Source organism: Schistocerca nitens, chromosome 1, assembly GCF_023898315.1.
Source record: "Schistocerca nitens isolate TAMUIC-IGC-003100 chromosome 1, iqSchNite1.1, whole genome shotgun sequence".
NCBI lineage: Eukaryota > Metazoa > Arthropoda > Insecta > Orthoptera > Acrididae > Schistocerca > Schistocerca nitens.
The window spans coordinates 657,919,593-657,944,467 of NC_064614.1; the positions used below are offsets into that span (position 1 = coordinate 657,919,593).

Genomic DNA, 24,875 nt, shown 5'->3' on the forward strand with positions numbered 1-24,875 from the left:
TAATGTCACGGCATATGACACTCCCTTATATAAGTTAAGGGAGTTATGCAACTCAACAATTATGTCATAGTCAACCTATTTTTGTGACTTCCCAAGTAGTCCCGCGTGCTTTGCCCTGTCAGTCTTGGTCAGTAAGGAACCATTTTGCAATCGCTTTATGGGCTTTAAGGTACTAACAAGGCCTTCTAAGACTTTATGGATATAGAAGAGGGTTAGTTTTTCAAATGTTACCTCCTTCCTCTTGATCACAACAGAAACATTCTGGTTTATGACACCTAAAGCCCCTTTACTAGATGCGAGTTGTCTCCGTCATTCATCTGGATGAGAGGGTGTAGTACACACAGGTAGTACACACATCATGCTGGGAGGATGAAGAGGAGAAGGAGATTTTGAGGATTCCATCTTGGACCCATGAGAAGCTAGGGAAATCAGTCCCCATCTCAGACACCCCAGAGTCACAAAGCCCACACCCAGAAACAAATGCTGAGCCCCTGAGGGCAGCTCCCTGGAGGTGATGTCCAATCTTTGCTGCATGTCACCGATGCGCTCCTTACCATAGCAATTCTGACAGGATGGTTGACCCTTTTAGCTACCTTAGATGTGATATTATGTTTAACTTTGGCAAACACAGGCACCACGTGATCTTCTCTGCATCTGAATAGGAAGTTGAGAGAACTCATCATCCTCTGCCCTGACGTAGCTTGCCCATTAGCTTCGGCTTCAGGCACACTTCCTACTCATCCAGTTTTGCAAAATAATTTCTTAGACTTTCTCAGCAATTCATTGTCAACGAATAGAACTGGGTGTACTGCCAGTGATCTGTGTTTTCCCAACCCAATAATACAAGCTCATAACTTGGTGTCTTCATCAGGTGTTTCCAGACACTGGTTGCTTTGCTAACTGTGTCCTATAGTTATGCCTTGGCATGTCTGGTGTTCACTGCACCATCTATGTCTGCTGTGGCTATTTCTTGTGGTGGTATCCATATGCAGGCATTCATTCTTTCATTCACACCAGTTGTAGCTGTTTTCCACAGTAGTGGCTATCCCATGGCATTCCATATAAGGTCCGCACACATCAGGTGTGTTCCTAGCACTATCATGGCACTGTAGATGTTCCTTATGCTGTTTGTGTGCATGTCATCCTCCTGGTGTTCTGAATTTCATATGAACACGAGAGGTGCAATTCCAGTGGCATCAGGCTGCTGTAGTAGTTGCATATTATGTCTGTGGATGTTGCAGCAATTTCTTGTGGCAATAGCCACCATCTGCTGTTCCATGAGTCTGGCCCAAGGTTGTGCAGTGCCTGATTTTTCAGGTGGCTGATGATGTTCCCTATCTTGTCCATGACTAGGCCACTGCCTCCTAATAAGGTAATTACTGCCTGAACACCATATGAGGTCTAATCCTGTTAATTACATCCCCAATTGTCTGAGGTTCATTACCAAAGAATAGAACTTGTTTTCAGTGTTTCTGTAGTGGTTCCAAGGCCAGAGTCCATTCCATATTGAGCTGGTATCCCACTTCACAGTTCATCGGGTTCAATGCCAACTTGATTTCAATAGATTAATTGATGACAATACCACAGAATCTATGAATTTGAGCCAAGTCCCTGGTTTTGTCACAATTCATGGGGTGTTCAACTTCCAGGCAATGTTCTGCTATAGCTGATTTAGTGGCTTCTTGTATCCTGGTATATTTCTGGTGTTTTTTACAGCTTTTGTCCACTCTTCTGGTGGTTTGACCAATGTAAGGCACATCACATTCATAAGGTATATGGTAAACACCAGGTTTGCTTAATCCCGGGTCATCCTTGACTGTTCCAAGGAGGGGCCTGATCTTTGCTGGGTAGGCAGAACCTACTTTTGATTTTGTGTTTTTTCAGGATTCTGCTGATCTTAGGAGAAATACACACTGCATACAGTATAAATGCTATTTTTCTGGTCTCTTCTTGTTATTTCTGTTCTGTTGTATCAGATAGTCTGGTGGGATGTAATGCTTTGTGGATGCACCTGGTTGAATATCCACTATTTGTGAACACTTATTGTAGATGGTCCAACTCCACTGTTACGCTGTATGGGTTGTAGAGTGTATAGGATACACGTACAAGTGTTCTGAGCACCCAGTTCTTCTGTGGTGAGTGGTGGCAGCTGTCGGCATGTCGATGTATGTCAGTGTGTGTTGCTTTCCCGTACACACTGCGGCTGAATGTGGCATCTGCTTTCCTCTTCACCAGAACATTCAAGTACTGGAGATGACCGCAATTCTCTAGTTTAATGAACTTAATGTTAGGATTTCTTAAGTTCAGATGGTTCAAATGATCATCCAGTCTTTTCTGGTTGTGTGGCTAGATGACGAACCTCCCATCACCATATCTGAAGAAACACTTCAGCTGGTAGGCAGAAGTTGTAAGGGCCTCATCCTAGAATTTCTCCATAACCAAATTTGCCATTATCAGAAATAAGGAGCTGTGCACTGCCACTCCTCCAGTCTGTTCACAGAATTGGCCTCCACATAGGAACTAAGTTGATGTTAAAATACTGGGTGTATCAAAAAGAATCATCCAATTTTTTTAAAAAAAAGTCATAACTATTACGTTATTTGATATATGTGCATGAACTACTTGCTGTTGGGAAGAGAAAACTCTTGAGTTTTACATGGTTCCCACTAGGTATACAGCAGCATGTGCCCACTTCAGTTCTAGTAAAAATGGTGTTGGAACAACAGAAAGCATTTTGTGTTCTACATTTTGCACAGTGCGGGTCAGTAATAACGGTTCACTGACTTTTGCACTCGGTATGGTTTGGATCCTCCTACAGCATATAGCATTAGATGATGGCATGAAGTATTCTGAGAAACAGATTGTTTGTGTAAAGGCACATCACTGGGCCGTCCTTGAGTGTCTGATGCAGATGTCAAATGCATCTGCTGTAATTTCACAAGGAGTCTGCAGAAATCCATTCACCATGCAGCTCGACAGCTCAACATGCCCCCAATGTCCATCTGCTGTGTGTTGTGTCGACGTTTACACATGAAACCATACAAAATTCAGTTACTGCAAGCTTTTCATAAAGGTAACAAACAACAACGTGTGAAGTTCTGTAATTTTGTTCTTCGCAAGATGGAGGATGACAGTTTTCTTCCACACTTAATGTTTAATGATGAAGCAACATCCATTTAAATGGAAAGGTGAACCGTCATAATGTGAGAATATGAGGTATGGAACAACCACATGAAGTTGTACAACATGAGTGGGACTCTCCAAAATTTAATGTGTTTCGTGCAGTTTCATGGGAAAAGGTGTATGGTCTTTTTTTTTTTCTTTGCCAAGAGCACTGTTACAGGAAGCAAATATCTCGATATGCTTGACAACTTTGTCAGTACATCCTGTCCCCTTAAAAAGAGACTTGGTTTTCTGTTCTCTAATAGAATGTAAGCAGGGTCCACTGAAAGTTGACAGATACTCTGGTCATAGTCAGTCTTCTGGAATTTCTCTTATCCACCAGTAACACCACTAAATTTTCATCTTCCCACAAACTCATCAGGACCATCCTCCCTTTTTCTGAGATGTTAGTTCTGGGCAGCATGGCTCTCGTTTGCGCCCTGTGTGTCTCATTGCCTGGAACTTGAACACCCCATGAATTATGATGAAACCAGGATCATGGCTCAAACCCCTTATTCTTGGATAGTGCTATCAATGAATCTATTGAAATCAAGATGCCAGAGAACCTGATCAGCTGTGAAGTAGGATACCAACTCAGTATGGCAAAGGAATATAGCTTTCGAACTATATAGAAACTGTGGAAAAAAAGTTCCATTCTCTGGTAATGAACCTCAGATGACCGAGGCATAATTAACAGGATCAGACCTCCAATGGAGCACCAGGCAGGAACTACCTCTTAGGGAGACAGCCACAGCAATCACAGACACGATAGGGAACATCAACACCTGAAACTCCAAGCACTGCGCAACCTGGGAGTAGACACAACATGGAACACCAGATGGTGGCTACCACCACAAGAGATTGCTGCAAGGTGTGTGGACATAATATGAAACATCAACAGCAGAAAGATGCCGCAGGAAGTGCACCTCACACATGCATACCAAATTCTGAACACAAGGAGGATGACATGGCCACGAGAGAAAGCTGCAGCCATTACAAACAGCATAAGAAACATCTAGAGTGTCGTGATAGTGCTAGGAATGCATCTGGTAGGCACAGACCTAATTTGTAATCCCATGCACTGGCCATCACTGCAGATGACAGCCACAATGGACATACACAGAATAAGGAACACATGAAGATGGATACCATCACAAGCAACGGCTGCAGTATGTGCGAACATCATAATGAACACTCGGCACACTCAGGCGTAAATATGGGACCTTGCAGTAAAGCAACCAGTCTTAGGAAACACCTAATGAAGACACCGAGTTACAATCTCAAAATATTGTGTTGGAAAGATGTTGAATACCAGCAGTACACCTCATTCGACGAGATGATAATAATGAATCGCCAGGGATGTCTAAGAAATTATATACATATTCCTTTGTATCCTTGTTCTAAGAAATGTTCAATATTTTTTCCATAAAGTCTACTGAGGATATTTATGGTAACTTTTATACTCCTGTATGTTTTGCAACCATAATTTTTTTCTTTTCTTGTGTGTCATTGTATTATAACTGATTTTCCAATTACTTGGTGTATGCCCATTGTTTAAACAGTTTTCTTAATAACTGATATCACTTATCAGCACCAAATTTTAATAATTTGGATTGGTAACTGAATTACAAGGTTTACCCAATAGTTTACATGGTCAGTAAGACAACATAAATAAAAACAAATCAACACACTGGATGATTATCTACAGACTTTTATGAATGGCTGACTTGTTTAAATAAGTGAAAAAGTTAACTCAAGAGAATATCCTATTATTTTATCGTTAAATGGGCTCTTTAATGCAAGGTAACTGTTGAAAGTGATGTACACTGTGGTAATCAAAATTTAAGCATGACATCAATGAAAACCAATTAAGAATATGTTTAATACATGATAGATACATGAAAATATTGATATAAAGGGAGACCACATCAGAATTATCATAACAGTGTCAGACGAGACCAGAAAATCAACAGGTATTTAACTTATAAATGGTGAGTTAACAATTAAAGTGTGTAGTTACTGTTCAGAGTGAGAAATATCAGTCTCAATGCATCCATTTCAACACAATCCATTGAGAGAAGTGAATTCACAATTATTTGACCTCATCAGCTGTACACAATGTTTATGAAACATAACTACTAATCCACCAGTACTCTCGGCACAGAATTCTTTGACATTTGCATTTCACTTGCAAGTAGACAAGCGCTTATTGATGAATCTTCCCCTACATGATTTCCTCAGACATTTTTCTGTGAAAAATTCTTTGTTGAAAACCTTGGCTAACTATATGTTGTTTGAACAATCTAATTTCTCAAAATTTTGTTCCAACTATGATTATGCTTGTTCTGAAACATTTCTCTGTTTGTTCATTCTGTGGTCCTACAAAGAACAATGCTCCATCTTTCACAACCACCCTTGAACTGTAAATGGTGGTAAATCCCACTACGGACTCATCAGAGATGATTGTGCCTCGTTTCCCTCGGTAGTGCCACTAACATCATTGTTGCAGGCAAATGTATATTATGAAACACAATCATGTGCCTCACATGCATTGCTCTTGGAAGACTTCGCACCATCTGAAATAATCATTTATGACCATCTTGCAATTTGGATCTCTTTCATGGGACAGTTGATAAATAGTGAGCTTCTGTGTATTCTGCCGAGTTGCTGTTTCTATTGTATGCACAATATTTCAATGACCGACCCAGCCATCTTATTCAGGTGCAGCAAGTTTTGCTATTAAGTGCACTTACTGCCTTGACTCCGACCAGACTGTGAACTATTGTTGGTCTCATATTGCTATTTACAGCAGAGTTCAACTCCCGGCACCCACTATGCCCTTGGGTGGTCCTTTGTATTTCAGCTCATACTGATATTCCATGAAATTCAATTCCTCTCATTGTGTTCCTACACTGGTGAATGAGAAGGTCAGCAAGATTTTAATAAATTGAGTGCTGGACCCCAAGCATTATTTAAATTGAAACCACCACCCCTGTTTATTAGGTTTCCTGATGTCTTTCTTTCAATAAAATCTTTAATTATGCTGTTCCAGAGAGTAGCCATCTGCACCTTGATACTGGTCCCATTGTACTTCATTTCATGATTATATTTGAGGCATGCTCTATGACAGATGGTTTACTTGGTTGGATATGGCTCTGAGCACTATGAGACTCAACTGCTGTGGTTATCAGTCCCCTAGAACTTAGAACTACTTAAACCTAACTAACCTAAGGACATCACACACATCCATGCCCGAGGCAGGATTCGAACCTGCGACCGTAGCAGTCCCACGGTTCCGGACTGCGCGCCTAGAACCGCGAGACCACCGCGGCCGGCACTTGGTTGGATACTCCACAAGCCACCGTATGGTGCGTGGCAGAGGGTACGCTGTACCACTACTTTGTCATTTCCACTATTGTTCCATTCAAAAACAGATCAAGGCAAAAAAGACTATCTGTATGCCTCCATATGAGCCCTAATTTCTCATATCTTATCTTCGTGGTCCTCACATACACAATGTATATTGGCGGCAGTAGAATCATTTGGCAGTTAGCTTCAAATACTGGTTCCCTAAATCTTCTCACTGGTGTTTCTTGAAAAGAATGTTGCCTTCCCTCCAGGGATTCCCATTTGGGTTCCCGAGGCATCTCCATAACACTTACGTGTTGTTTAAACCTACCGGTAACAAATCTAGCAGCCTGCCTCTGAATTGCTTCCATGTCTTCCTTCAACCTGACCTGGTATGGTTCAAGCAGCATACTAGTTATACTGTATCCAAGCATTGCAGATTTGATCCTGACTGTTCTGACAATCTGTCTCTCCGTAAGACATTTGCATGGAATGTGATACACACCCAGCTTTCATATACTTTGATCACCTTTAACATTACAAAGCATACTTTTTAGCTTAGGTGAAGGGAGTGAAATACGCTGGATGCCTTGTTTCCATAGGAGTCTACCGAACTTTTCAGGTATTGAGCCAGCGAAAGGTAGATAAGTAATTTTTGGCTTTTTTTCCCTCAGTTTCAGCCTCAACCTCTTTCTCAGGCGTTCTTGATTTTAGACTGCATCACCCATTCAGTTTGATGATCTCAGTACCCATTCTTTTGGAACACTATTCGTAAGTGCCGCAATTCTTTTGCAATGCTCTCTTTGTTTGACCTCTAGAGATCAGAGCCTTCAGTGCTGAATTTCTTTGTGATGGATGATGATGCCTCTATGATGATGCCTCAAGACATGGAGATAGAGGTCAGTGTGTGTATGTTTTCTACATACAGTGTGACCCAGGAATCAGCCCATTCTTCTCTTAACTTAGTCATTGAGGAAAGATAGGTAGCATTATTTTTCAAATGCCATCATCAATGTTATATTACCATGGATGGATTTGAATGTTCCAGCAACTCTTGAAGCTTTTCCACTCCACATGGTGACAACACAATCGTGTTGTCCACATACGGACATAAACACATTGGTTTCAAGTTGGCATTTTCTAGTGCCTTAGCTTCATGTACAGGTTCATCACTTCAGCTGATAATGGAATACCCATTGCCATGCCATCAATCTGTTTATAATATTTTCCTGTTGAACAGGAAATAGGTAGATGTAAAAAGTTCTGTGAAACAACTGTCAAAAATTTCTGTGATTAGTTCCAAGGAATCAGAAAGTGTAACACTCATAAGGAGGGAGACTACATTGAAACTGAACATGTATCCTGGAGCTGCACTTGACTGAGGTGGTGTACAAAGTCAGTGGAGTTGTGGATGGCTTGTTTGCACTTTCGCACTTATTTGCTGACAATGCATTCCAGGTATTTTGTCAGCTCGTATGTATGTGTGTCAAGAATACTAACAATGAGTCTTAAAAGAATTCCTTTGTTGTGTACCTTAGGAATGCCTTATAGTTGCAATGGCACTGCTGTTCCTGTTTTGAGATCCTTAATGATGTTACATGGCAAGCTATATTGATTAAGAAGAGTCAGTATAATCTTCTTGATTTTATTTACAAGATTGACTGCTATCTATCTGTATATACAATGTTATGAATATAATAGAAGGAAACATTCCACGTGGGAAAAAATATATCTAGAAACAAGGATGATGTGACTTACCGAACGAAAGCGCTGGCAGGTCGATAGACACACAAACAAACACAAACACACACACAAAATTCAAGCTTTCGCAACAAACTGTTGCCTCATCAGGAAAGAGGGAAGGAGAGGGAAAGACGAAAGGATGTGGGTTTTAAGGGAGAGGGTAAGGAGTCATTCCAATCCCGGGAGCGGAAAGACTTACCTTAGGGGGAAAAAAGGACGGGTATACACTTGCACACACACACATATCCATCCACACATATACAGAAACAAATATGTCTGCTTGTTTCTGTATATGTGTGGATGGATATGTGTGTGTGTGCGTGAGTGTATACCCGTCCTTTTTTACCCCTAAGGTAAGTCTTTCCGCTCCCGGGATTGGAATGACTCCTTACCCTCTCCCTTAAAACACACATCCTTTTGTCTTTCCCTCTCCTTCCCTCTTTCCTGATGAGGCAACAGTTTGTTGCGAAAGCTTGAATTTTGTGTGTATGTTTGTGTTTGTTTGTGTGTCTATTGAGGTGCCAGCGCTTTCGTTTGGTAAGTCACATCATCTTTGTTTTTAGATATATGTATATACAATGTCATTCAGGGGATTGAAAACCTTCTTATTGTAGTCCATACATGACCTTAGGACCATAGTATTGCCCTTGTCATTCTGGCAGAACTATAGTTTCCTTGTTCTCCCACAGATTTGTTAATGCTACTTGTTCTCCCTAGGAGATGTTTGATCTTAGCATTGTTGCCTTGGTGAGCACTCTCCAGATTTTGCAGGAAACCTCTTGTGCTACTTTTGGTGGGAGTGAACTACAAGAAGCTCCACAGAGCTGACGTAATATGCTATTGATAGCACTTTTGGAGTGGGTGCAATATTTAGCCCTTTAGCATGAATCTTCACTGTATCTTTGGCCAAATGTTTGTCAGTGAGATTAACTATAGCACAGCTGCCTGCATTTTGTCTTGGCTTTTTGTGACTTTCACTTCCTGGCATGCAGACATTTTCAGCTACGTTGATTCTGCTTGACCATGTCATATTGTCAACCCAGCCATAGAATCTTCGAAGAGTTTAATTCAACATGTAAAGATAGAGATGAAGAAGTTCTTTTGAAGTGATGTCTAGCATTCTTTGGGTGTTGCAAATTCTCTCTCATACAAGATCCTGGGTTACACAGTGCATAACCCTATTTGGCAATGGCATGATAATGTGATGTTTGATTTTAGCAAATTAGGTACAACTTGTTCATCTCAAAATTTATTTAGGAAATGAAACACAATGAGAGCAGTGTTGTGTTGCAAATACCTAGATTCTGGGACAGCATAATTAAGGAGTCTATCAAAATAAAGATGTCAGAAAAACAAAGGAACCTGTTTCCACTGAAATATTGCTTGGGTCTAACACTCGATTTATTGAAATTTTGCTGGCCATCAAATCCACCTTAGTCAGAAAACAGTGAAAGAATTTGCATTTCATGGAAACTCAGTGAGAGTTCTGAAAAACAAAAATCCATCAAAGGGCATAGTGGGTGTCAGAAGTTGAACTCGGCTATAAATAGTAGTGAGAGATCAACAATACTTCACAGTCTGGATGGAGTCAAGGCAATGAGTACACATAACAGCAAAACTCAAAGCACATGAAGAAGGCAGGTGGGTAGGTCATTGAAATACTGTGCATAAACTGGAAACAACAACTCAGCAGAACACCTGGAAGCACATCATCAATTTGCAATTTACCGTTCCCTAATTCCTGAGTTACCTGTCCATCATTTCATTCTAGTAAGGTATATCTCAAATATTTTTACCTGTTATTTTATGATATGATTCTTCAACAGCAGTAGTACAGTACAATGATTAGAAGTCCTCCAAATTATTGTAGAATATTACCTGATAAATCCAAGAGCATTTTCTGCATTAGATGTGGCACTTCTCTCAGAACATGTCATATTTCACGCTGCTGAAAATTATAGCAACATTATTCGTGCTAGATGACAGGATTCACTCTCATGTATTCCATACATTTCTGTTTTATCAATGAAAATATACAGTTCTCAGGACTGAGCAGCAAGAACCATGTACAAGATTTTTTCCATACATAACAGGTGTGTATGTTTGTCTTTCTTCCTGCTTAGAATCCACAATAACCACAAAAATGTGCAAGTATGTTAGTGCCATACTGACGAAAGACACATGAAGCACTTCATTTTTTTAATTTTCACACTTACATTATGTTGCATTTACTTATTCTACATTATGTTGCTTTTACTTATTCTAAAGAGTCACAAATAACTGATTTTGTCAAATTCCAATAGCACAGGGGGTAAAGCTCAGTCTGGGACCCATCTTTCCAATAACTGGATCTGTTAGGGTTGCCACTTATTCCACTACATGAGATGAAACGCTACACAAGCATAAATTACGAGAATGGCAATAGCTCTGCTCCACTGTCTAAGCAGAATAATCTTATAAAATACGAGTTCCTTGCAGCTTTTTCTCCACTGATTATAAGAAAAACAATAAACTAAATGACTATAAATAAACTAATGAAATGGAAAAGAATAGGAACAAGAAACAATGTTTATACAAGATAAATAACCACAGCACTTGAGAATTACCTCTCATTTGATCCAGTCTCTGGAGTAGTGTCAGCCTCATTTTCATTTGTCATTTCCACTGTACTGAGAGACATTTTGTCTTGTTGTTGAACAGGAGTCCCGGCCTCTGCAATTTGTTGATTATCTCTCTCTTCTGAAACAGACTAAATGGCAGTGTCATGTTAGAGAAGAAAAAAAAAAGGACACACACACAAATCCTAAATCAATATATCAGGGTAATGGTTATCCAATTATAAATGAGAATGACGAGGTAAAATTTTTACAGGGAGAGGTGAAATGTTCTGATACAGAAAATGAATAAAGAAGCAGTGGCACCATTAAGATTCATCTACTGGCAATAACAGCAGGAAGAATCAGTGACATGTTGATCATACATTCCACAATCATAGATCATTCCTCATACTGCCTTGTAGGCAGCACTCAGTCAGTCAGAATAGGCCTGAAGTCTAAATGTGTGAGTGGTGCTTGCACTTTACAGAAATTGCATTAATATTATTGCAACTTTATTTTTGTCAAGCTGTTACATGTTACACAATAATGCAAATGATGTGTCCTCTTGCCTGGAATATAATTCTGCTTACATGGTTTTTAAAAATATCATTTTGTTGTGTGGTCAGTGCTTTCTTCAAATGGATACACTGGATTAATGAACTGACATTAAAGTCAATATTTTGAATGGTTTACAGCCAATGATAACTAATTCAAAGTTGTTAAAAGTTAATGAGGAATTGTTAAATTCAATATTTTGCACAGTTTACAGCCAATGAAATTTGATCTGTGGTCCAAAACTGCAACAACAGCCCATTCACACTGTTAAATTCTCATCAAAGGCAAATGAGAAAATAATTTTATTAGCACTTTTCAAAAATAGTTTTACAAAGAAACACAATTGATGGTGCACAATTTTTTAGCATGTACGAGGCACAGGTTTTCATTCCATAAATGGAACAGTAATCAGTGCAGTGGGCTGAAATCAGCAGTTCTGTAGCAGAAAAGGTGGAGCTAATGTCATCTGCCAGATTGGTTATAGCCAATGTTTTGTGGGATGCAAAAGGGATTCTGCTTATTGATAATCTCGAATGGGTACAACAATAACTAGCACAGGTCTGCTGGACATACTGGATGGAAAAAAAGTCATGAGTTGAGACCTAGAGGAAAAGAAAAAGAAATCATTTCTATAGGGCAACACACCTACTTGAAAAGATACTTTGCTCGTGAGTAAAGAGTTGGACCAGAAAGATTTGTCACTTTCTGACTGCCACCTGTTTCCCACATTTAATATCTTTGGCAGTAAAATGCTCCAATCACAATGGGAAGGTTGTGATAGCGGTGAGTATTTTGCAGACTTTCCAAAATCACTTTCCATTAATGAAATCTACTTGTGGAAAACATTTCAAAAAGTGCTTTGCCCCAAAAAGAGACTACACAAAAATAGGTGAACACAATAAGTGCATAGTCTTTCACATTCAGATGAGAACTGCTCACAAGCCTCTGTATTACCAAAACATCAATCAAAATTAGTTAAAAGAAACTTTTCCCCTCATTGATGTTGTTAATTTGGTTGAAACGATTAGTGACTTTCAACTTTTCTGTTGTTCTCAAGAGCACAAGCACATAAATCTAGCATTAAAATATCATATGTTATAGCATAATGTAAATGAAATGTTACAGAAAACTCCATGGGCATCAGTGGCCCTTGTAATAGTGCACACACATATGAACATATTTACAATTGGCATCATTTGCTAATTTGGGCATATGTATGTGCACATAACTTTTTGGTTAGTACACTGGATTACTGTTGTAATGATAGTATGGCCTTTGAGACTAACCATATGGTTTGAAAGACCATCTGAATTTAAGCAAGTAAACTCCCAGTTGGTTTCTTAAGTGCTACATATCACAGATTTCAATGGTTCAAATGGCTCTGAGCACTATGGGACTTAACATCTGTGGTCATCAGTCCCCACAGATTTCAACAATCACACACTGGTAACAGGTACATCCATCATTTTCTTCCTGGCAAACTGACAGTTTTTCTTTTTATTTCAATGGTTACATCATCATTTATTTATTTGTGACTAAAGTAATACATCACTTTACCAAGCCAGATTTCATATCTGGAAAAATCGGTTACCACAAGTTCCCCAAAATGAAATTCCCTGATTTCCAGACTCAGTTGTAGCATTTTTCCCTGACAAATTTTGACACCTGAAGGGTAATTAAACAGATAAGTTCACAAAAAAATATAAGGACTTCTGTATTTCTGAACATGTTTTTACCTCTAATCTTGAATGAACAAGTTATTGCCTTCTTTACAGGCAAGTTGCATAAAAATGTGCCATTTTTAGGTAAAAGATTTATGTGTTTATTAATGAGTCCACACAAACTTTGAATTAAGAGCATGTTTTTACTCCTTCTCCCATACAGGATCTATGAACTTTCCAGGCGATATAATGCATCAGATTGGACAAGAAACATAAAAGGAATATATTGTATGAGATAACATTTAAATTTCAAAAGTAACATGGCAGCACTGGGGTATATATATGGTGACATTTTCTCTTCCAAATAATTCTCAGTGTTTTGTTAAACACTAAAAAGTCAGACAAACAATGAAAATCAATCAATGAAAACCAGTCAAAACTCCTTGTGAGAGAAGCAATCTCTTCATCAATTCCACTCAGTTCTGTGGCCATCTTGGCTAGTATCTAAGACTTTTTGGCTTTCAGTTCATTAACTTGCTGGACGATGGACCTCTTCCATGTATTTCTCATGGCTGCGTCATTCCCTTCACATTGTTCCTGCTTTAGAGCCTCACCATACTAATCTCACGCACTGCAATAGTCGTGAATCATTTTCTTGTTTCATTCTTGAAGACACTGTCAGCCAATTTCAGGCCATCATATACTCAACATATGGCTACCAACATCTTGCTTTCTTGGTTGTCTGTCATATACTCTTTATTAATGGAAAAACCTTGGTCTATGGAGGCTTCACCATGGGTCAGAATGAGAAGCTTTTGAGGAAAACTATACAAATGGTGACAGGTGGTACCACCATCCAGTATCTCTCCCCAAAAGTGATCGATTCTCTCTCTCCTCCCTTGTAGCTTGCCCAGAGATCCAAATATTCTAGCTTACCGAGAAGTTACACGGATTCTTTCTCAACTTCATCACAGTCCTTAGCACTCATCTAAATCTGTAAAGAGAATGTCTGCAAGGCATCTGAGATTATACTCTTGCTAGTTCTTGGGTTGCTATTTATCACAGCTGGATCACAAAAGGTTATGTATCTACAAATGCTATACTTCAAAGATGAATTTTGGAGGAGGTCTGAGCACATTTTGATCACAAAGTCCATGCACTCAGTCCTGAATGTTAAAATATCTTTGACAGGCACTTTTACATTTCTCAGATCAGACCATACAGCATGACCTAAGTTAATTTCTTTGGCAGGAATTAGGCTAGCATCATCATCAGGTTTTATATTACATACCGATTTTGCCGCAGAGAATACATCAAGCTTAGCTGCTTTGGACAATACATTAGCAAGAATAGAAGACAAGGAGCTTTGTACAGGAAAGGTGCCATGAGGGTTTTACAATGGAATTCCCTCAAGAAGGGTGTGACCTGCCCTGAAACAAAGCCAAAAAAGATATTTTAGCCAGCAGGATCTTCAAGATACTTCAACATCATTCGCCAGTTGTAAGTATCTATTTTAATGTTGAGTTCTTTTACTTTGTCCACGTAAATCTTTATAAAGGAGGTGATTTTTACAACCCGATCGGCCTCATTCTCATTTTCAAGCCAGCACACAGAGAAAAACCTTTTAGGGAAGGGAAGATTTTTGGGCTTATTAAATCTTTTATAATCAGCTCTTTGTGCAGGTGGTTTCTTCAATACATTATAAATTTCTCTCAGAAAAAATACAACACCCCAGTTTTAAGTCTGCATTCTTGAAACTCTGGTGAACTATATTCAGACCACAAGATCCCAAACCAATAAAAGCTGATGTACTGTCCCCATGAATACTCTTCAGATTAAGATGCAAGTCCTTTAAGAATGCCCAAGTTGGCCATCCACTGTTAGCTGAAGAAGTTTGTAATATTCAGGTCAGAAGTTTATTTCTAAAAACTACTTAACACATCGGCATCAGTGGTATGCCCTAAAAATGCAGATGAAAAGTAGTGCCTTTCAACCTGTTTGTTTACTTTTTGCCAATATCAGAGTGCAATATCTATTTGCTGCAACTCGGCCACCTTGTTAAGGCTCTCTTCAAATGAGATTACAAATGAAATGTCTCCTTCAAAATCTGCGAGAATATTTTTTCTGGAGTGTGGAACTAACCCATAAATGATACTTTAAGATGTCTCAGTCTGCCCAAGCTGCATGTTACTACCTACACTATCATTAGGCAACATGACCGGAAACAAGGCAGTTTGCTTGCCTGTAGTAGAAAAGGGCACATGGTTTTTGACGGCCCACAGAGATCACAATATTTTCAGCCTTGCAACATAATCCTAGATCAGGTACTTTGAAAAGCAATAGCTAGCTGATACAGTGTTAGCGGCAGTGGTGGAGGCGACACCGAGCTGCAGCTGCTGGGAGGACGACGAACTGACCATCAACTGTGAGATTTCTATTTTGCCATTCACAGCAATGTTATCAAGCGTCAAGGAATCATCTTCATCATGCCCAGTTATCTTACCAGAGGACAAGGGAGCATGATCCTGGCAGTGCCAGTGCCCTGAAGACAATCAAATATTCCAATAAGACGATGCCATTACACTTGTGATACTAGCAGAGGAAGAACAGTGGTCGTCAATATGTAGTTATGCTCACAAGGGAACCTCCCCATCGCACCCCCCCTCAGATTTAGTTGTAAGTTGGCACAGTGGATAGGCCTTGAAAAACTGAACACAGATCAATCGAGAAAACAGGAAGAAGTTGTGTGGAACTATGAAAAAATAAGCAAAACATACAAACTGAGTAGTCCATGCGCAAGATAGGCAACACCAAGGATAGAGTGAGCTCAGGAGTGCCGTGGTCCTGTGGTTAGCGTGAGCAGCTGCGGAACGAGAGGTCCTTGGTTCAAGCCTTCCCTCGGGTGAAAAGTTTAACATTTTATTTTCAGTTTATGTGACAAACGCTTATATTTTCATCACTTTTTTGGGAGTGATTATCACATTCACAAGAAAACCTAAATCGGGCAAGGTAGAAGAATCTTTTTACCCATTCGCCAAATGTACAAGTTAAGTGGGTCGACAACATATTCCTGTCATGTGACGCACATGCCGTCACTAGTGTCGTATAGAATATATCACACTTGTTTTCCTGTGGAGGAATCGGTTGACCTATGACCTTGCGATCAAATTTTTTCGGTTCCCTTTGGAGAGGCACATCCTTTCGTCTACTAATCGCAAGGTTTTGCGGTGCGGTCACAAAACACAGCCACTAAACTTATTACAGTGAACAGAGACGTCAATGAACGAACGGACAGATCATAAGTTTGTGAAAATAAAGAAAGTAAACTTTTCTCCTGAGGGAAGACTTGAACCAAGGACCTCTCACTCCACAGCTGCTCACGCTAACCACGAAACCACGGTGCTCCTGAGCTCATACTACCCTTGATGTTACCTATCTTGCACATGGACTACTCAGTTTGTATATTTTGCTTATTTTTTCATAGTTCCACACAACTTCTTCGTGTTTTCTCGATTGATCTGTGTTTAGTTTTTCAAGGCCTATCCACTTGTGCCAACTTATAACTAAATCTGAGGGGGGTGCGATGGGGAGGTTCCCTTGTCAGTATGGGTACACACATGTGATGAAGAAGGGATTAATAAAATCAGCCCCCTTGTCTTAAGAGGAAACAAGAAGAGCGAACACATCAAGAAAAACAGGTGGAGGTGGGACATATCTTGCCAATACACCAATCCTTCCTCTCCACTGCAAAATTAATGGCAAGTTTTTGTAAGGGTAAGTTGAGGATACCAAAATCTGGCAGTCAATTTGGAGCTCCACCCTGTTGGCAAGGGCTCCCAGCTCGCCCATCATTCTTGTTCTTGTTTCTTACATTTTGAAGCATTATTGGAATAAGCTTTTAAGGGCATACTCCATCACCAAAATGTCAGGATTAAAACAACGCAATTGACAAATATAAAATCCCCTTAGGGTCAGGGTGGATATACAGAGCACCGGGTAAGAATAAAAAATCCACTCCAGGACTAATTTAAGAAACCCTTTGACTGTGAAGGACTACACAAATGTGGGGCAATGTGAAGTGGCAAACTTGTTGTTGTTGTTGTGGTCTTCAGTCCTGAGACTGGTTTGATGCAGTTCTCCATGCTACTCTATCCTGTGCAAGCTTCTTCATCTCCCAGTACCTACTGCAACCTACATCCTTCTGAATCTGCTTAGTGTATTGATCTCTTGGTCTCCCTCTACGATTTTTACCCTCCACGCTGCCCTCCAATGCTAAATTTGTGATCCCTTGATGCCTCAAAACATGTCCTACCAACCGATCCCTTCTTCTAGTCAAGTTGTGCCACAAACTTCTCTTCTCCCCAATCCTATTCAATACCTCCTCATTAGTTACGTGATCTACCCACCTTATCTTCAGCATTCTTCTGTAGCACCACATTTCGAAAGCTTCTATTCTCTTCTTGTCCAAACTGGTTATCGTCCATGTTTCATTTCCATACATGGCTACACTCCATACAAATACTTTCAGAAACGACTTCCTGACACTTAAATCTATACTCGATGTTAACAAATTTCTCTTCTTCAGAAATGATTTCCTTGCCATTGCCAGTCTAAATTTTATATCCTCTCTACTTCGACCATCATCAGTTATTTTACTCCCTAAATAGCAAAACTCCTTTACTACTTTAAGTGTCTCATTTCCTAATCTAATCCCCTCAGCATCACCTGATTTAATTTGACTACATTCCATTATCCTCGTTTTGCTTTTGTTGATGTTCATCTTATATCCTCCTTTCAAGACACTGTTCATTCCGTTCAACTGCTCTTCCAAGTCCTTTGCTGTCTCTGACAGAATTACAATGTCATCGGCGAACCTCAAAGTTTTTATTTCTTCTCCATGGATTTTAATACCTACTCCGAACTTTTGTTTTGTTTCCTTTACTGCTTGCTCAATATACAGATTGAATAGCATCGGGGAGATGCTACAACCCTGTCTCACTCCCTTCCCAACCACTGCTTCCCTTTCATGCCCCTCGACTCTTATAACTGCCATCTGGTTTCTGTACAAATTGTAAATAGCCTTTCGCTCCCTGTATTTTACCCCTGCCACCTTCAGAATTTGAAAGAGAGTATTCCAGTTAACGTTGTCAAAAGCTTTCTCTAAGTCTACAAATGCTAGAAACGTAGGTTTGCCTTTTCTTAATCTTTCTTCCAAGATAAGTCGTAAGGTTAGTATTGCCTCACGTGTTCCAACATTTCTACGAAATCCAAACTGATCTTCCCCGAGGTCCGCTTCTACCAGTTTTTCCATTCGTCTGTAAAGAATTCGCGTTAGTATTTTGCAGCTGTGACTTATTAAACTGATAGTTCGGTAATTTTCACATCTGTCAACACCTGCTTTCTTTGGTATTGGGATTATTATATTCTTCTTGAAGTCTGTGGGTATTTCGCCTGTCTCATACATCTTGCTCACCAGATGGTAGAGTTTTGTCATGACTGGCTCTCCCAAGGCCATCAGTAGTTCTAATGGAATGTTGTCTACTCCCGGGGCCTTGTTTCGACTCAGGTCTTTCAGTGCTCTGTCAAACTCTTCACGCAGTATCTTATCTCCCATTTCATCTTCATCTACATCCTCTTCCATTTCCATAATATTGTCCTCAAGTACATCGCCCTTGTATAAACCCTCTATATACTCTTTCCACCTTTCTGCCTTCCCTTCTTTGCTTAGAACTGGGTTGCCATCTGAGCTCTTGATATTCATACAAGTGGTTCTCTTCTCTCCAAAGGTCTCTTTAATTTTCCTGTAGGCAGTATCTATCTTACCCCTAGTGAGACAAGCCTCTACATCCTTACATTTGTCCTCTAGCCATCCCTGCTTAGCCATTTTGCACTTTCTGTCGATCTCATTTTTGAGACGTTTGTATTCCCTTTTGCCTGCTTCATATTTTCTCCTTTCATCAATTAAATTCAATATTTCTTCTGTTACCCAAGGATTTCTATTAGCCCTCGTCTTTTTAACTACTTGATCCTCTGCTGCCTTCACTACTTCATCCCTCAGAGCTACCCATTCTTCTTCTACTGTATTTCTTTCCCCCATTCCTGTCAATTGTTCCCTTATGCTCTCCCTGAAACTCTTTACAACCTCTGGTCCTTTCAGTTTATCCAGGTCCCATTTCCTTAAATTCCCACCTTTTTGCAGTTTCTTCAGTTTCAATCTGCAGTTCATAACCAATAGATTGTGGTCAGAATCCACATCTGCCCCTGGAAATGTCTTACAATTTAAAACCTGGTTCCTAAATCTCTGTCTTACCATTATATAATCTATCTGATACCTATTAGTATCTCCAGGATTCTTCCAGGTATACAACCTTCTTTTATGATTCTTGAACCAAGTGTTAGCTATGATTAAGTTATGCTCTGTGCAAAATTCTACAAGGCGGCTTCCTCTTTCATTTCTTCCCCCCAATCCATATTCACCTACTATGTTTCCTTCTCTCCCTTTTCCTACTGACGAATTCCAGTCACCCATGACTATTAAATTTTCGTCTCCCTTCACTACCTGAATAATTTCTTTTATCTCATCATACATTTCATCAATTTCTTCATCACCTGCAGAGCTAGTTGGCATATAAACTTGTACTACTGTAGTAGGCATGGGCTTTGTGTCTATCTTGGCCACAATAATGCGTTCACTATGCTGTTTGTAGTAGCTAACCCGCACTCCTATTTTTTTATTCATTATTAAACCTACTCCTGCATTACCCCTATTTGATTTTGTATTTATAACCCTGTAATCACCTGACCAAAAGTCTTGTTCCTCCTGCCACCGAACTTCACTAATTCCCACTATATCTAACTTTAACCTATCCATTTCCCTTTTTAAATTTTCTAACCTACCTGCCCGATTAAGGGATCTGACATTCCACGCTCCGATCCGTAGAATGCCAGTTTTCTTTCTCCTGATAACGACGTCCTCTTGAGTAGTCCCCGCCCGGAGATCCGAATGGGGGACTATTTTACCTCCGGAATATTTTACCCAAAAGGACGCCATCATCATTTAATCATACAGTAAAGCTGCATGTCCTCGGGAAAAATTACGGCTGTAGTTTCCCCTTGCTTTCAGCCGTTCGCAGTACCAGCACAGCAAGGCCGTTTTGGTTAATGTTACAAGGCCAGATCAGTCAATCATCCAGACTGTTGCCCCTGCAACTACTGAAAAGGCTGCTGCCCCTCTTCAGGAACCACATGTTTGTCTGGCCTCTCAACAGATACCCCTCCATTGTGGTTGCACCTACGGTACGGCCATCTGTATCGCTGAGGCTCGCAAGCCTCCCCACCAATGGCAAGGTCCATGGTTCATGGGGGAAGGTGACAAACTTACTCAAAACAAATCTCCAAATGTCGGTCCTAGGTTCTAATACCATCTACGGAGTGATACTTTTTCTTTCATTGAACTTTTTTCACACTCACTGACCCTAGGTGTTGTATGACACAAGCAGCCTCTAAGAGTCTTCGGATAGCATAACAGTTATAGTACTTCACTTGCTGAGGAATGACAAAAAAAGATGAATGTCACCTGTCTTCCTGATTGCTACAACTCCTTGGAGACCTTAGTTCCCCCACACAAATAACACTGGGGAACAGCCATTTTGTTGTCCTAGATCTGTGACTTGTTCTTAACTAATTTTTGGTCACTGAATTCAAAATTGTTAGCAGTTTTTCTCTACCATGTCAAGTTTTTAAACTACAGGATACTCTCTCTTTACCCTAAATGTTATTACAACTGGGCATACAAAGGAAAATAAAGTGGGTACTAACCAAACATACTAGAATATTAGAATATTTTATTCATTCAAAGGTTATAATATTCAAAGTTACATTGTGTTTGTACAAATAATAAAAACAAAGATATTAGGGTACAAATTTTTGCTCATAACTTTTCCTACAATGTTCCATCTGAGGACATTCTCGCTTGATGCTCCAACAGTAGTCAGCCATCATACTGACATCCCATCTAGACTTGATACCTTGCTTCCATGACCTTCAAATCTTGGTGGAATCGCTCACCCTGTCATCGCTAACAGCACCAAGATTTTCTGGAAAGTTAGCAAGATGGCTACGTAAGAAATGCAGTTGGATACTCATGTTACAGCCAAGCTTTTTAAAGCTCCCTAAGAGTTGTTGAACAATTTTGATGTAATTCTGGGCTCGTGTATTTCCTAGAAAGTCCTTGACAATACTTTTGAATTTTCAAGTTCAGTCATTGTTTCTGTGAAACGTTCATCTTGAATAAGTTGCCGAATCTGTGGCCCATCAAAGACACCAGCCTTCATCTTCTCATATGACAAGCTAGGAAAAGCCCTTTCGTCGACAACAGGTGTAGTACAGACTCCTCACCTCATTGTTATCCTAGCATATTCATACTAAAGAAGTAGTGACAGTCACAGTACTCATCAACAGTACACGTGATGTCAGTTCCCATAACAATCTGTAACAAAGTACATCTACATCTACATCTACATAAATACTCCGCAATCCACCATACGGTGCGTGGCGGAGGGTACCTTGTACCACAACTAGCATCTTCTCTCCCTGTTCCACTCCCAAACAGAACGAGGGAAAAATGACTGCCTATATGCCTCTGTACGAGCCCTAATCTCTCTTATCTTAACTTTGTGGTCTTTCCATGAAATGTAAGTTGGCGGCAGTAAAATTGTACTGCAGTCAGCTTCAAATGCTGGTTCTCTAAATTTCCTCAGTAGCGATTCACGAAAAGAACACCTCCTTTCCTCTAGAGACTCCCACCCGAGTCCCTGAAGCATTTCCATAACACTGTGATGATCAAATGTACCAGTAACAAATCTAGCAGCCTACCTCTGAATTGTTTCTATGTCCTCCCTCAATCCAACCTGATAGGGATCCAAAACGCTCGAGCAGTACTCAAGAATAGGTCGTATTAGTGTTTTATAAGCGGTCTCCTTTACAGAAGAACCACATCTTACCAAAATTCTACCAATGAACCGAAGACGACTATCTGCCTTCCCCACAACTGCCATTACATGCTTGTCCCACTTCATATCACTCTGCAATGTTACGCCCAAATATTTAATCGACATGACTGTGTCAAGCACTACACTACTACTGGAATATTCAAACATTCCAAGATTCTTTTTCCTATTCATCTGCATTAATTTACAGTTGTCTATATTTAGAGTTAGCTGCCATTCTTTACACCAATCACAAATCCTGTCCAAGTCATCTTGTATCCTCCTACAGTCACTCAACGACAACACCTTCCCGTACACCACAGCATCATCAGCAAACAGCCGCACATTGCTATCCACCCTATCCAAAAGATCATTTACGTAGATAGAAAACAACAGTGGACCTATCACACTTCCCTGGGGCACTCCAGATGATACACTCACCTCCGATGAACACTCACCATCGAGGACAACGTACTGGGTTCTATTACTTAAGAAGTCTTCGAGCTACTCACATACTTGGGAACCAATCCCATATGCTCATACCTTAGTTAGGAGTCTGCAGTGGGGCACCGAGTCAAACGCTTTCCAGAAGTCATGGAATATGGCATCCGTCTGATATCCTTCATCCATGGTTCGCAAGATATCGTGTGAAAAAAGGGCGAGTTGCATTTTGCAGGAGGGATGCTTTCTAAAGCCCTGCTGATGCATGGACAGCAACTTCTCTGTCTCAAGGAAATTCATTATATTCGAACTGAGAATATGTTTGAGAATCCTGCAACAAACCGATGTTAAGGATATTGGTCTGTAATTTTGAGGATCCGTCCTTCTACCCTTCTTATATACAGGCATCACCTGCGCTTTTTTCCAGTCGCTCAGGACTTTACGTTGGGCAAGAGATTCACGATAAATGCAAGCTAAGTAAGGAGCCAATGCAGTAGAGTACTCCCTGTAAAACCAAATTGGAATCCCATCAGGACCTGGCGATTTATTTATTTTCAACCCATTCAGCTGCTTCACAACCCCAGGGATGTCTATCACTATGTCTTCCATATGGGAATCTGTACGAGACTCAAACGGCGGTATGTTTGTACGATCCTCCTGCATGAAGTAAATGCATTTTACAACAGTGTGGCCAGTAAAAGAAGAGTTTTAACAGTGAAAGTGATTCTTGAAATCTAGAATGCAGCTAAAAAGGTGACGTGTCACCAATTTGGCTTGTAAATTTCACAGTCCAAATGATTTGGAAGAAAGAGAATAAAATTGCTACTGTGTTTGAACAAAATGGATCTAAAATTAAGCAGTTATGGAAAGCTGAGTGGAGCAATGTGTATGAAGTTCTGCTTACGTTGTTTAAGCAACAGGGAAGCATCAATGTATTCATTAGTGGATATCTCCTTATGGTGAAAGCAGACGAATTTGCCAAAAAATTAAAAGATAAAGAATTTGTGTGCAGCAGGGCTGGATTGATAGATTCAAGCAATGTGGCGGCATTACTTTTGGCAAAGTGAGCAGTGAAGCCAACAGTGTAAACACTGAAACAATCCAACAATGGCTCATTACCATGTGGCCTACAATTTGTGAATGATATGCACACTGTCAATTCTTTAATGCAGACGAGTCTGGAATTTTCTTTAACTTGAAACCTGACAAACTCTGAAACTCAAGGGCAAAAAATGTGTTGGTGGTCAGTTATCTAAAGAAGGAACAACAACTCTGATTTGTGCTAACACAGATGGAACTGAGAAGAAAAAATTGCTCATGATAAGTAAATAAAAAAGTCCTATGTTTTTTAAGCATGTAAAAAATCCACTAGTGTACTACAATGCTAATAAAAAGTCCTAGACAACCTCCGAACTCTTTGAAGCTGAAACAAGGCATGGGAATCGAGAGCTTGGAAGTAAAAAAAGAAAGATACTGGTTCTTGCTGACAACTGTCCAGCGCATCCGGCTTTCTCTGGTCTGGAGAATATTAAGCTTGTTTTCTTCTTGCAAATATGACACACTTGTTGCAGCCCATAGACCAAGGAGTGACTATGAGTCCACAATGTCACTATTGTTAAGCTCATACTACTGAAAATGACACAATGCATTGAGAAAAAGCAGATTACTCTCTTACACTGATGGATGCAATCAGTTGCATTACCAAAGCTTGGAGCCGGGTCACAACAGAACTGTTTACATCATGTGGTAAACACAAATGAAAGAATAAATGCTGCTGAAACTGATGACACATTCAGTGATACTGATGATTTGTTGCTATCTGCATTGCTTCCAGAAATCAATTGTCGTATTCTCAAACAGCATAACTATGAAATGTATGCAACAGTAGATGATGACTTTGTTACAACCAAAGTGCAAACTGAAGACAAAATTGCAAATGAAGTGAAGAATCAGGGCCACGGTGACCATGGAGTGAGTGAAGCAGGTGAAGAAGAAGAAGAAGAAGAAGGAAGAAATAAAGAGCTTATAACTACTATAAGTGACACTTTAGAAGCTATTACAATTGTGAACATGGTCTATGAAGGTAGGGAAGGGAGCAGTGACACTGCAAATGAAATAACGAACATAGACTGTAATTTAAAAGTGTGTATTGGGCAAATAGAAAGCAGAGTAAAATGACTGATTACTTTACTCCTAAGTAAAGAAGTCTGGTAAGTACTCGACATACTGCTGTACGTATTGTATTCGTGTAAGCTTAAGAGTGAAAACTGTGCAAAATATGGCTAAATAAATCTACTGTTTTCCATTTAGCACCACGACAGACTGAAAATATGAATCTCAGTTACAAAGACTCATTTTTAACAACATAATTTTCATGGTCC

At 39.9% G+C, this 24,875-nt stretch overlaps 1 protein-coding gene across 2 annotated transcripts in view; it reads right to left on the minus strand.

Annotated features, from left to right (window-relative positions):
• Window positions 1–24,875, minus strand: part of LOC126258921 (zinc finger protein ZFP2-like) — a 78,680-nt gene that overhangs the window by 26,848 nt on the left and 26,957 nt on the right. For both annotated transcript variants that reach the window (XM_049955681.1, XM_049955680.1), the window contains exon 4: window positions 10,860–11,002. In XM_049955681.1, coding sequence (XP_049811638.1) covers window positions 10,860–11,002 — 143 coding nt within the window. The remainder of the gene's footprint in view (window positions 1–10,859; window positions 11,003–24,875) is intronic.